At 39.7% G+C, this 14,870-nt stretch overlaps 1 protein-coding gene across 2 annotated transcripts in view; it reads left to right on the forward strand.

The window, feature by feature from the left end:
- The window catches only part of fat2 (FAT atypical cadherin 2), a 165,811-nt gene that overhangs the window by 123,568 nt on the left and 27,373 nt on the right, over window positions 1–14,870 (forward strand). For both annotated transcript variants that reach the window (XM_088080717.1, XM_042492869.2), the window contains 6 exons: window positions 1,757–1,894; window positions 2,082–2,225; window positions 5,560–5,757; window positions 6,873–7,473; window positions 8,868–9,068; window positions 11,359–11,516. In XM_088080717.1, coding sequence (XP_087936843.1) covers window positions 1,757–1,894; window positions 2,082–2,225; window positions 5,560–5,757; window positions 6,873–7,473; window positions 8,868–9,068; window positions 11,359–11,516 — 1,440 coding nt within the window. The remainder of the gene's footprint in view (window positions 1–1,756; window positions 1,895–2,081; window positions 2,226–5,559; window positions 5,758–6,872; window positions 7,474–8,867; window positions 9,069–11,358; window positions 11,517–14,870) is intronic.

A 14,870-nucleotide genomic window follows, 5' to 3' on the forward strand; every position in this document is an offset into this window, starting at 1 on the left:
CCCGACTGCTGTTTCCATCGCTGCACTTTCACTGTTTAAATGCAACACATCACAGTTTGAAAGATCTTAACCCGTTAAAACCTGGAGCTGCATGACTCTTCTTGTGCTTTTAGGTGGCTTTTGCAAGTATTTAAATTACTGAACCCTGAGAAAAAATCTTTTAAAAACATATCTTTCAAAAAGGCAATGTGCAGCTTGGTAAGAAATCTTCCACATGTTGTGAGAAATACGTAGAGTTAGAGGGTTTTTTTTAAGCTAGGATAAAATGTCGAGGGAAAAAAAGAAAAAAGATAGGAAAAGAATATTCTCATATTTATCACAAATATATGTCTAAAATCATGTTACAGAATTATTATAAATTTGTAGTTATTATTTTTTTTCACTTTTTCTTTTTCATTTTTATGTATTTATTTATTTATTTATTTATTTATTTATTTATTATTATTATTATTATTATTATTATATTTCCCTTTTCTTTGGCTTTGACTGGATATGGGGTCATTGCTGTTGCTGTTGCATTGTTATTGCTCACTTTTCGGTAATTTTGTTCTCTCCATTAATTCTTGAGCCAATTTGCTCCTCCAGCGATAACAGGATTCATCATTAAAATAAAGACGAAAACAAGCTATGAACTTTGTTTTATTGCGACACACCTCCACACTAATGATTCATATTTGTCTGTTATTGAGCTCAAAAGTTTTCTCCTCGAACAAATTAAGCAATCTGCCAACGAAGATTATTACCCTGTTTCAGTTTTAGCAAATTTTTAATCAACAACAAATTAACAAATCTCTGGTGTGCGTCCATCACTGCACGATAACGTCTTTGTTTTCAAGTTAATAACTGAAATCTGCACACAAACACAGATGTTAGAAACCAGGTTACAGCAGCGCACGTTAACTCTTTATCTTCTTTACAAGTTTCTTTTGTGGATCTCTAACCAACACTGTCACTCTGTTGGATTGTATTTTTCGGGGGCTGTTAATAAACTGTGCGGATGCAAAAAGAAGCAAGACGAATTGCTGGAGAGAATACTCATGAAAATGGAAATTTGATATTTCAAAACACCGCAAATTGAGAATGAATGTAAAGATAAATCAAACGCTGGCTGTTGGAGAAAACGTGGTGAAGTGAGAGCGAATCACAGTCATGTGTTTTGGTCATATGATGTTATAAATGGTCTGTGGGAAGTTTAAATAAAATAAATCACTAAACTCTTTTGTACTTTTGTGAACAAAAGAACTGCCACTGTGGTTACTTAGTAATAAGGGGAGCAATAATTAACCAATGAAAGAAATAATGTTAAAAATTACGATATAAATAATCATAAATGGAAACGTTTATGAATGAAGATTACTATGAGAATTAAAAATTAAATAAATATATCTGAAGAAAGTAAAAAATGGATTAAATATAACATAAAGACTATTATTTTCTTTTTTTTTCCATTTGTCTCAGCTGCTGAATCATAATAATATCCAAAATGGATGAAAGCATAATATCAAGTTATCCTATAACATTTCTCTGTTTATCAATGTATGAATTTTGAATGATTTATGAATTATGAACTCTCCTGAATAGTTTTCTATGATGCGTATTTGTATAACTAGTTACAGTATATATAAATAATCATTTTTGTATGTTATTGGTTTTTATGTATTTGTTTATTTAAGTAAAAAAATGCCAATTTAAAAAAGACAGAAGCAAGACTAAGAGACATTTTTCCTTTCCACTTCCTTGCTGTCTTTTCCTCAAGGTGACCGCCACTGACGAGGACGGCCCCGTCAACAACCTGCTGCGTTACTCCATCGTGAGCGGCGACCCTCTGCAGCAGTTCACTATTCACCCTCGTAGTGGAGAAATCAGCGTCCGCACGGCGCTGGACAGAGAGGAGGTCAGTGCGTTTCTGTCAAAAAGTCATAATGAACAAGCAGATATGAAGAATATTGTCTCAAAAGCAAGAAGCAAAGGAGAAACAACCGAAAAAGTTTTAGAGACAACAACCAAACTGATTTTTTTTTTTTTTTTTAAAGAAATGAATAAAAAAACAGAAATGGTTATTTTCACGTGTTTGTTTGCAGATTCCTCATTACTCTCTGACGGTGCAAGCAGCAGATGAAGGAGATCCTCCTCTGTCCTCCGCCGTCCTCATCACCATCACCGTCACCGACGTCAACGACAACCCGCCCGTCTTCTCGCAGGTCAACCACAGTCTGCTGCTGCAGGTAGGACGACCACCGCACCTCCAACATGTCTGCTCTGCATCCTGACCACACACGGGACCGTGTAACGACTTTAAAATGAAACAAAAAACGACTTCAAAACGAGACGAAACAACTACAAAGAAACACAAAGTGACTCACGACCACTATGAAAAGGGACAAAACAAACACAAAGAAACACAAAAGGCAAAGAAAATGACCACAAAGCAACTACAAAGAGACTCAAAATGACTACAAAGCAACACACATGACAGAGTATCTGATAGAGAGCATCTGAAGAGTCTTAAAGTGATTATGAAAAGGGGCAAAACAACCACAGACACAAAATGACACAAAATGACACAAAACGACATTCAAAATGATGCCTAACAGCTGCAGAGAGATTCAAAATGACCACAAAGAAACTACAAAGAGACTAAAAACTCGAAATGGCAACAAAGATGCAAAGCAATCATAGAAATAAATGGTCACAAAGACACAAAACAACTCTTGCAAAACAGCTGCTGAGACACAAAATGACTACAAAGAGATGGAAAGCAATAGGGGGCAATTAATATTGTTTTTTCAGGGCTGATTAACAGTTAATGAGACCGATAAACGATGAGCATTTCTAATAAAAATGAAAATCTTAAATAAAAAATGAATAAATAAAAATAGCTTCCTGCGGTTTTACAAAGTAAAAGTTCCTCCAATGCTGACACTTTCTTTGCACTTTTAATTAATTAATTTTTATCTTGTGATTATTAAAATAAAACCCAGACACAGGTGATCGGCAAAATGCAAACTATTGGCCCTGGTAATTATCCAGGCCGATAATCTGGTGAAAGCAACTGCAAAAAGACTTTAAAAAAACGTTTACTGTAGATACAATAACCAAACTAAACACACAAAACTACCAACAAAAAGAGGCTGAACAGCTGTAACATCTGTGTGTCCTGCTTGTGTGAGGTGGTGGGGCCTGTTGCATGTGTGTGCCCGGGGGCCCATTGTCTGGTACTCGGCCCCTGGCTGCAGTGCGGACCACCTGCCCTCGTGCCTGTGAGCACATATTTGCGTCCTGCTGCGTGCCTTCATGCCTCTGGCAGCAGCATCACAGCGCGCTGCAGTTTGGCTGCGACTCGCTGACAGTCAGATCTGTGTGTGCCAGCTCTCCATCACTCTGCTCTGCCAGCTCACACAGTCCCATTCACGCTCCGAAAATCCGCTCCACGAGCCAAAACCTGAACCCTGTCTGAGTCTGTGATATGGTCCCGTCTGCCGGCTCGGCCTCGTGCAGCAGATGGATGTTGTTGAAACTGGAGAGCGGAGTTGTCATTCCTTCAGACAGGTGCTGCAGGTCGTCCTGTCTCCTGTAGACGTCACACACCTTCACTCGACTGTTTTTGTTGCTGTTAGACGCCTTTTTTATGATAGCCACATCTGCTCGGCGAGGCGCCGGCGCCCTCTCAGTGTTGCAGTTTCAATGGCGGCAGCAGATGGACAGGTGATTCGGTGTCTTTGCAGATCATCCTCAGAGGACGCAGAGATGTTATAAGGCAGCCAGCAGTCACACTGCCTCAGTGTTCATTAACTTCTTAAGGTGCTGACTGAGGTTTGTGTTTGCTGCAGCATGCTAAACAGTGACGCATGAATAATCCGTGTTTTACTGCCGAATTTAACAGCAGCTAGCTGCACTGAAGGATCCTGTCACGTTTCTGTTCAGGAAGCTGATCAAGAAAGTGTTTTGTTTTGTTTTTAATGAGCCATGATTCGGTGATTTGAACAAAGATGTATCTCGGGTCAGACTGGGCTGTATCCGGTTAAAAAGTGACATTTTTAAAAAAATCTACGTGACATTGAAGTTTTTTTGACAACATTTCAATTAATATATTTTAAACTAACACAGACACTTAAATTTAAAGCTTTTCAAGACCTTTTCAAGATAGATTCATATCAGTCGATAACGATATATAGTGTAATATTCATCAAATCGTTTCTGTCGAGCTTAAAGGTTCCTTTGATTCCTAAGTGAGATATGAAGATATCATCAGGTTAATTTTGGTTTAAATATTTATTTTCTGTCAGACATTGAACATGACAAATATACTGTAGAACAGGCATCACCACCTGGAGGACCTATTCTGCCAGCAAAAGTCCGAACCTCATACCTAAAATCAATATCACCATTAATTGAACATTTTACTTCAATTACTATTAATGAACGATTATTTTGCTTTTTGCTCTTTTTTGTGGTTTGTTTTTTGCCCTCGGAGCGGGCTGTCGGACATGTCCGCGCCGGAGCGGGCTGTCGGACATGGGTGAAACTGTAAAACAGAAGTTCCTTCTTTACTGGGAGCTCTGGTATCACAGTGACACTGTGGTGAAGATCTCTCTGCATCGCTGTCCTGCTCAGAGACTCAAACTCTGAACCCGACACTCTCTCTCTCTCTCTCTCTCTCTCTCTCTCTTTCAGTTTGACCAGTTTATTTCTCTTCTTTGTGTTTTTTATGATTCTGCTCTAACTGAATTTTGAAAGACTGCACAGGAGTTGCATGTTTTAGTCCATTAACTCCAAATTGCTGCCCATCCACGAACGCAAGTTTTTAGATTGATAACCTGCCTTTATTCTATTAACATCATATATAAAAGTCAGCAGACGGAGCTTTTTTAGGCGGCTCTGGACAGGTGATCCATCACCGTGAACAGTTTCAGGACTTTGTTATTATTATGTTTGGTCAAAGTTACTGTGCTGTGGGACTAAAGGAGCATTTGTTAACCCTTCTTGGAGTTATAGCACTTTAAATGCAGCTACCATGAAGACTTGATGAGCTACATTTTTGGAAAGTCAGATCCAACATTTAAAACGTGTGTTGTATAAGGTTAATGAATTAAATCTCATGTGTCGGAGCATCTTTGAACACAACCAAAGTTCAGACTTTGCTGCATTAAATCTTTGACACCCGCATCACTTTTCTTGTGCTGCTTTTAGCTGAGAAAAACATGCAGAAAAAGGCAATAAGCCATTTAACAAAAAAATGGGCTAATTGCAAATTATTACTAAAAAAAAAGAAAAACTGACCCCGAACACTATCTTTAAAAAAGGGGGATCACTAGAAAATTAACAAATAAAAAAGGGAAATTTTCCTCAGTCTAAAATAATAATTATTTTTCATTTATTTTATTTCGTTTTTTTGTTGCTTTTCTTCAGGTCATTTTCTTGAAACATTTTGCTACAAGTTGCATTTTCTTCTTTTTTTTTTTAAAGAAATCATGTCAGTTTGCTCAGTTGTTAAATGGTTAAACTGGAAATAAAATAGAGTAAATAATAGAAACACTTAATAAACTCCGTCTCCTGCAGGAGGGCGAGTCAGTTGGCAGCGGGATCCTCCAGCTCGTGGTGACGGACAGAGACACGCTCAAAAACGGCCCGCCTTTCTCCATCCACATCGTCAGCGGCAACGAGGACCGCCGTTTCCACGTGGATCAGGGCGGCCTGCTGTCGCTCTCGGCGCCGCTCAGGAAGAAGGTTAAACCTCATCATCAGCTCAAGATTCAGGTGAGAATGCTGCAAAACAAAGTCATGTTGAATATAGTCACAGAGCAAAAAACACTTTTTTATTATATTAAACTGTAGATTTTCACAGGAAGCATTTTTCTAATTCCTTTAAAACTCGTTCATGAGAAAGTAGTACAATTCATTGCAGATATATATGAAAAAATCGCCTGTCAACATTTGTCAATATCAATATTTCACATTAACCCTTGAGATTCATGTCTTTTTGCTGCACTCACTCGATGATAAAGTGGCAAACTCTTGTTTTCAGGCTGTGAAAGAAACTGTAAAGTTCTTAATGTAATTCTGGTGCGGTGATAAAACGCTGATGCGCTGCAGAGTCCCTGTCGGCCTGTTTGTGTGCTGCTGACGCTGCTGTCAGCAGGACGGGCGGCAGACAATCACGCTGGCAAACACGAGAGGAAGTGAGAGCAGAGTGATTCTCATGTTCTGCTGTGGTTCAGGAGCGATGCAGCTGACTGCACAAAGTTTACTGATGAGACAAAAAAACAGCTTTCAGGGAGCAGATAAAGATCTTTTCTCTAGTTTTGACTGTATACGGAGTCAGACTGCAATAAAGAACAGACTCAGAGGCTGTTTACACGGCAGTTCCTGCATGAAACGTTAATCGTTTCCAATCCAGATTTATTTATAAAGCGCATTTAAAAACAGCAGAGTTTTTAAAAAATAGCATAAATATCATGAAAAGGCAGTAAAACCCCAAGTTAGAACACAAAAACTGTCCACTCTCAGTTTTGAAGAGTTTTAAATGAGATTTGGAGGCTAGTCTTATTTTGGCCTTATTTTTTCAGTTTTGACCTTTATCAGGCTCCATGGGCGATATGGTGTGTCGTTACAAAGTTACACCGCCAACTACTGGCCTGGCATGGACACTACAGCGTAGTGGGTTGTTTTTGTGGATCCGACACAGAGTGCAGATTCACGAGGATCTTTTTAGAAAAGTTATCACGTGAATGCAGATTTTTTTTTTAAACTTAAAGGAAAGACTTTTCTGTTTTCGGTCAGGCCGTTCTCGTCTAAACGTGGCCTAACTTAACATTTGCAGTTTGCTGTGGCGATGTGACATCAGTCTGATGTGTCCTCTGTGTCTCCGTCAGGTGACGGACAGCGGTCACCCTCCTCTCTCCTCCATCTGTGTGGTCAACATCAACGTCACCGAGCAGAGCCAGTACCCTCCGTCTGTCGTCCCTCTGGAGGTCTTCATCACCACCTCCGGCGGCCTGTTTGCTAACCGCGTCATCGGGAAGCTGCACGCGTCCGACCAGGACCTGCAGGACGTCCTGACCTACCAGCTGGTGTCAGAGAGTCCGGCCGAGGGGAGGTTCTCCGTCGACCTCACGGACGGGAAAATCTGGGCGGATGAAAACCTGAAGGAGGGCTCCTACTCGCTCAATGTCAGCGTGACCGACGGGAAGTTCAGCGTGTGGACCGGGGTCAAAGTTCACGTGTGGGCGGCCGATCAGAGGACGCTGGACTCGGGCGTGACGCTGCAGCTGGTCGGGTTGTCGCCAGAGGAGTTTCTGGGCGACCACTGGAGAGGCGTGCAGCGCAGCCTGGGGCAGGCGCTGGGGATACCGCGGCAGGAGCTGCAGCTGGCCAGCCTGCAGCAGCCGCCAGGGGCCCGGCTCCTGGAGGCCCTGCTGGTGTGGAGGCCCCAGAGCGGACGCGTCCAGCCGCTGCCGACCAACAAACTCGCAGGTGATTATTTCAGATAAATACTGAAATACCATTTAACCGTTCTACATTTTTTAATTTTGGTTCAGATTCACAGAAATGCAGAAATCTGCTTCATTTAAAGGACGGCAGGTTAGAGACGAACTGTTATATTTTTGAACCTGGATCCAGTTTTCAATAGGCAGGTTTCCAATAACCCTAAATTTGCTCAAACTGAAACTGAGAATATAAAACATGCCTAATGGAAACACGTCAATTTAAAGAAACCTCCCATTTATCACAAATATGTTTTTGCTCCAAAAAGCCATATTTGTCCAAACTGCAGTGGAAACCGTTTTTAATCTTTTGTAGGTCACATGACTCTGTGACAATGATGCAGCAGGAGCTAATATTCAATTTAAAAAAACTATTGACGTAAACACAAAAACTCCAAATTCCCCTTTAAGAAGCTTCTAGTTTAATGAGTCTCAGTTGTTTTCATGTTTCAGCTTGTTGCTGTGTCAGCACTGTAGAAAGTCATATTGCATTACAGTTAAACACATGAGAATCTTGCTGTATTACATATTGTGCAGATATCCAAAAACCTACGAGAGAAAATTGATGGATTTTAGTTCTTAATCTGGACGAGACGAGAAATAAAATTACACATTAAAATCTTTGCCATCACGTTACAAACTGAGCCCACGAACACATCTGTAAAAAAGACTTTATAAAAAAATAAATGTAACTTATTTCAAATAAATCAACCAGGCTGAAACACAGAGCGATGAATTTCAGAGACATTTCTTTAACCCTTTGAAACCTGGATTGACATCAGTTTTATTGGATTCATTCAGATGCCCCTCACCATTATTTAAACCTTTTATCCCTGAGCAAAATGAATTTCTTTAAAAACATAGGGAAAAAAGGTAATAATCAACTAGGCGAGAAACATCCCACAAATTTTAACAAATTAGTTTATTTTGAAAATTAAATAAAAAGAGGAAAATTTCCAGAAAACTTTCTTTTTATTTATTTATGTATTTATTTATTTTATTTTAATTTATTTAAATAATTTCCTTGTTTTTTGTTTCAGTTTTTTGTTGTAGTTTGTTTGTTTGCTTTAACTTTCCCATTTTTATGTTTGTTTGTTTTATTTTTTAATTTAGTTATTTTTGCTCATTTTCAGGTAATTTTCTTGTACTTTTTATTATTTTCTGTCCAATTTCTGTGTCATTTCCTCTTAATGTGCTTGGTGCCTTCTCATGTTTTTGAAAGAAATCAATCCACTTTGCCCAGGGTTCAAGGGGTTAATAGAAAAAGGCTCTTTGAGAAAACGCTCAGCAGTTGTTAGTTCAGACACTCAGCGAGTCGGCTCGCTCTGTGACACGAAGCGTCTCTGTCGATGTGCCGTCTGACAGCTGAACTCTTTGATGTAGGCATTATATCGGACATCGAGGACTCTCTGGGCCTCAGCATCCTCCGGGTGAGTCACAACGGCTGTCTGGGCGCCGGCTGTCCGCCGCGAGGCTGCAGGAACGCCGTCCGACTGACAGCGGAAAGACTGAGCCATTTCACCACCGCCAGGGCCGCTTACATCACCCCGAAACACACCTGGGAGAGCGTCTGCCCCTGCAACGGTACGTCTGTGTGTGTGTGTGTGTGTGTGTGTGTGTGTGTGTGTGTGTGTGTTAATGAGGCAGCGTGTGTGTGTGTGTGTGTGTGTGTGTGTGTGTGTTAATGAGGCAGCGTGTGTGTGTGTGTGTACAGAGATGTGTCTCCCCAAAAAAAAAGTATAGTGAAGGAATTAGGGGACAAACTAACAGAAAAGAACAGCTGTTTCTCTTCAGGGTGCTAAGCTTCATTCATAACGTTAAATATGACGCTTTTTCTTTTTTATTTGGCATGTCTGTTCATTTCCTTTTAAACTCTATTTCTGAACAGTCACAAATAAAAAATATCTATTTTTATCTGCTTTTTGTAGATTTAGATTCTGGGATCAAAGAGATGTGGTCATTTCCAAAATTTACATCAGTTTCTAAAAAATATATATATATCAATGGTAAAATAAACACAAAATACAGCCTTTTCTAAGCAAACTCTACATCAGGCCCTCCCCAATGCTTAAAAACTATTTGACATGTCTCCCCCTTTTTGCACCAGCACCTCCTCTCTCATAAATAACCAACAGTCCCTAAATTATATTTAATATTCAATTCTATTTTTTAAGCTAGTATATGTAATAAAAAAGAAAAGAAAGAGTACTGATGCTTGTTCTTTAAAGTTTGCCTCAAAGTCCTGGAAAGGCTATTGAAAAGTCCTGGAAAATTCCTGGTGAAAATGTCTGTGAACCCTGGAGGTCACTGTGTGGTTCCTCCTCAGTTCTGCTGAACTTTCCAAACAGAAAAACTCGCCTTCCATCAGATTAAATTCTCACTTTTTGGAGACTTTTGGGGCGACTGGCTGAAGATGTCTGACTCTGCAGGAGATCAAACAGCTTCTTCTTCTTCTTCTTCTGACCTGCTGAAACTCTGAGGAAGTAAAAACGTTTCACATGAATCACTCAGAGCGTGCTGAGTGTGAGCGGCGGCGCCACCTCGTCGGCTCGTCCTCCGTGATTGGTGTTGGCATTCCTGTGAGGATTAGGAGAAGAAGAGTCGGGGATAAACTCTCTTTATCAGCTTGTTTAGAGTCTTCGTCCCTCTGGAGTTTCTTCTGAAGGCGTTATCGCCAACTTATTTTGACTGTTCGGATACTTCTCGTCTTAAGAGACTCGGGTTCGGCGATAAGGAGATGATGTCGTGTGAGGACGGAGGACGGGAAAGACAAACACAAAGTGTCTGAGAAGGATGTGAGGACACAGTTTGTTCTGATTCTCAAAGTGAAGTGACGATTATTATCTTATTTCTGTTCTTCAAATAACCCAAAACGGTTCAAAATATCACGTCAGAGAGATCGTGAAACATGGAGAGAAGGCAGCTAAACAGCCAATGGCCCCAAAATTAGCAAGAAACGAAGAAAAAAGGCAAAAGAAAATGATCATGATTACTTTTTTAAAATATGATGATGCAAAGCTCAAAGGTCATTTCTCTGTTTGGTTTTTATTTAAAAAAAATTAACTTTTTTTCCCATTTTTCTTAAATTAAATTAAAAAAAACTGGGGCAGAATCCTTCATAAATAAGAAGCAAATACGCACGCACGCACGCACGCACGCACGCACGCACGCACACACCTTTCAGTCCTTCTCGTCTTCTGCTCAAACTTCTGACCGACCTGTCGTCCTTTACTTTTTTGGGTTTTTGGGGTTTGTTTTTGCTTCGGGCATTTTGGTTTCAGCTTTTGGCGATTTTTCTGCAGTTCAAAGGATCAAAGTTTTTTCTTGAAAAACACTTTTTCTGTCAGATCTGAGACGTTACGTTCAGTTTACAGCACGTTTCATCTGCACACTCAGCTGATGGAAAAACAGCGCTGCCTCGAGGACTTATGAAGATATTCATATTCATTTTATTTTACTAAACTTATCTTTATTATTATTAATATTTGTTTTGGAGGGGGTCGTTTGGAGCTTTATGTGGATAAACAAAGTTTGAAAAAAAAGGATAGATGAAATTAATTTAAGTTTTCCTCTTCATTTTTCACTTTTCTCTCGGTGATGGTCAGGAAAATAAAAATAAAAAATCCCAGGTTCTGGTGGGAGAATCCAGGCTGAAAATGCACTCATGTCTCGCTAAAAAACAACCTGTTTTGTTGTTTGTTGGTGTTGAACTGTGATCTTCGGCTCAGCACGTGTCTCACTTAGGAGACGTGCAGTCCTCCGTCCCTCCAGATGAGACGGTCAGCTCATAAACTTTGTCTCTAAAGTTTCTGTCTGATGCTCCTTCAGTCTGCTTTGTTTCACCGTCGGCTGTTTTCGTGCGTCTCTGTTTCAGAGTCGGCGCTGAGGTTCGATGGTAAATCCCACCTGAAGTTCCTCCACGGGATGGACGAGGACAACCAGGACTTCAAACTGTCCCTGAGGTTCAAGACTTTCCAGGAGGACGGCCTCATCGTGTCCACCAACAGCACCAACCACTGGGGCACTTTACAGGTATCAATGAATCAATGAATCAATCAATCAATCAATCAATCAATCAATCAATCAATCAGTCAGTCAGTCAGTCAGTCAGTCAGTCAGACAGTAACACACTCACATACACACACAAACACAGGAATAAAAAAACAAGACTTTGGGATTAAATAAAACACTAAAAAACAGACAAAATGCTCCCATAAATGAGGACACACCAAATGTGTCTTCACTTAAGAATAAATCAAATAGATAAATAGATAATATAAATAAAAGGATAAAAATAAGTAAACAGGTATAAATAAATAAACAAGTAAATAAAAAATAAAATGATAATAGCAATAATAAAAGATAGATAAGTAAAATACTCAAACAGTAAATAAGAGGTAAATGACAACATAACAGCACGAAACAGAATAATCAGTAAATATGTTAAAATAACAAAAAACTGAGGAAATGCTACGATTAGTGAGAAAACACCGGAGGCCGGATAAAACCTAAAGAAAAAAAAAAGATAAAAGCACGTAAATATAATATTGATAATGTAAGTAAAATACTAGTTAAAAGGTAAATAAAAGGATAACAGAAAAATAATAATAATTTAAACATGTTAGAAATAATAAATGATATACCATCTAGAAAAACAGCAAAACAGACTAAAAAGTATAAATAAACAAAGAGTAATAAATAAATAAGTTAAGTTCAATCAAAAGCCAAACTAAAAAGATCAGTCTTCGGTTTGCCACTAAAACGCCCTAAATTTTGGAGCGTTAACATTAATCACGTTAAATTGATAAGTAGATAATTGATAATTGATAAGTAATTGATAAGTAAAATGGATTGATAGATAAAGTCCTACGAGTGCAACATTATAAATAATAAAAAATAGCCAAAAACAATAATGAAGTGCATCATTATTATTATTGTTTGCTTCAGTCTGTGTTTGTCTGCAGTGAATTCAAAACCCAGAAAATAAACTCATGTTTGTTCACACGAGACATGAAACTCTTCTCGGGTTAATCGGGTTAATACGGCAATTAAATTACAACTAAAGGAAGAAGGAAATGATTATTTTCCTTCATTTGAGGGGAGAGTAAATGTTTGTGTTCTCCCCTGAGCTGCGAGCTAATTTATTTTTGCTCTCCGAGTGTTGCTGCTGTGGAGAGATGAAATCTCTTCCCAATTTTCAGATGCTGTTGTTGTTTGACACTAATTTACTATCAGAACGATCAAATCCGACGATTTCATCTGTGGGAGTTTCTCATCAGGGAGACGAGTGAAGCTTTAAAACCCCCCAAAATAGTTTCCAGCTCAGACTTTCCGCTTCGCCGCGCCGACCGATACCATCTGACACGTCGATGTTTTATTTGCTACTTTGCTCCAGCCGCCGCGTTATCGGCTCAGGTGTCACAGTCTTTGAATCTGCCGAGAAGTTCGTCTTAAATCTCGTGCCTGATCTCAGTTTGTCCTTTCGTGCGTTTACGGCGAAACAGATCTCAGAACAGCAAGACGCTGTGTATCTGAGTCAACACTGTCAGCATCACTCAGCACCTGCTGACACCCCGAAACACATAAAACCAGCTCGATTTCAACTCGTCCTTGTGTCGAGACGGGGATCGTTAATTTTTATTGATATTGGATCCATTAAAGAGACTCCTTTACCGCGACTGATACTTTTCTTAATATGGTAGAAAGACGAGGCGACGATACTTTTAACAGAACCGGCTGCTGCATCTACATGTGCTGCCTTCAGATGCCTTTTACAAGCTGTTTAACCCTTTAAAACAAATTGCAAGAAATTTGTAAAAAATGACAGAAAAAACCCACCAGAATTGTTTTTAAAAGGAGAACGTACAAGAAATTGGGGAAAATATACAGAAAACAACCTTCATAATTATTATAATTAAATATGTTACAGAAATGGATTATTTTCTTGTGTTTTTTTCACTTTTTTTTCTCATTTTCAGGTAATTTTCCTTTTAACTTAAAGACATCAAACCAGTTTGCTTTGGTTTCACAGGGTTAACTCACACGACCAATCAGCTGTTTTTCCGCTGTCGGCGACTTCATTCATGCATCAGAATAATTCAGAATAATGTCGGGACACTCCTCCGTGTATCTGATCAACACTCAGCACCCGTTGGCTCCCTGAAACACATAAAATCAGCTGGGTTTGATCTCGTTCTCTCGGGGAAACGCTGACATTTCCGACCGTGTGGCTGCTTCACTGACACCAGCTGTGTCTGTTTCACGTCCTCTGAGTTGAGGAAAAAGCAGCGTGAGAGTTTGTAGTTGAGTTTGTTTTGTATGCAACAGCCTCACGTACACTTCTGTACATCAGAGGCGGCCGATACATCGAAAATACTCGATGGTACTAGTTCCACATAGGCGCCGCTGGCTCCAGCCATTTGGGTGAGATTGGGATTTGCATGCGGACGGTTACAGAGTAGATTAAAAACTGTCCCTGCTGCTTGTCTCCTGTTGAATCCTGCAGATGATGCAGATGTGAGAGCGTCTCCGCTCTGCCTCCTTTATCTCTGCGTGGTCGATCGTTTCATGTGTTTTCGTGTGCTAAATGCCTGATTGAATATCAGAGACGACAGTAAACTCCCACCTGGCACACATTTAAAGTTCCTCATGGGATTATGAAGCCGGCGATAAACGTCTGCTCCTCCTCCGTAATCAGCTCATCGATGCCCTTTTCACTTGAGCCGTGACGACTGCTGGCTCCGAACGCAGCACGTGAGACACACGGTGCTCTTTTCCCTCAAAATGCACGCCGACACATGTGCGGTCCCCAGCAGTGATACTCACATTACGGCCCATGGGCCAAATCTGGCGCTGTGTGGTCCCCCAAAAACATTTTCTAATTCACATTAGAAATAAAGTGACTGACAATGTGAATTGTTTTTGTCCTTTTAGTCTCCATAAGGTGTCAGAGACATAAAACAGCATCAACATGGAGCTTGTTGATCAAAAAAAGAGCCAGTGGAGGATCCCCCACACCCCCGACAGAGGTCCTATAAGACCCTAATGTCCTAAAATCTGAGGAATGTCCTAAAATCCTAGAAGCATCCAGACATACTAGGCAGTTGTTCTAGAAACGTCTTAAATCCTAGTAATGTCCTAAAATCCTTAAAACTTTATTGAATCCTTGTAATGTCTTGGAACTCTAGAAATGTCCTCAAATCAAAGAAACGTCCAAGACCCTAATGTCCTGAAGTCCAAGAAATATCTTGAAATCCGAGAAATGTTCTAAATTAATAAAAATGTCCTAAAATCTGAGAAATGTCCTAAAATCTAAAAAATGTTCTAAAGTCCTAGAAACGTCCTAATAGCCAAGTAATATCCTAAAATCCGAGAAACCTCATAAAA

The sequence above is a fragment of the Plectropomus leopardus genome, chromosome 8 (genome assembly GCF_026936395.1).
Source record: "Plectropomus leopardus strain MGB_pleo_1.0 chromosome 8, ASM2693639v1, whole genome shotgun sequence".
NCBI classification, from domain to species: Eukaryota; Metazoa; Chordata; class Actinopteri; order Perciformes; family Serranidae; genus Plectropomus; species Plectropomus leopardus.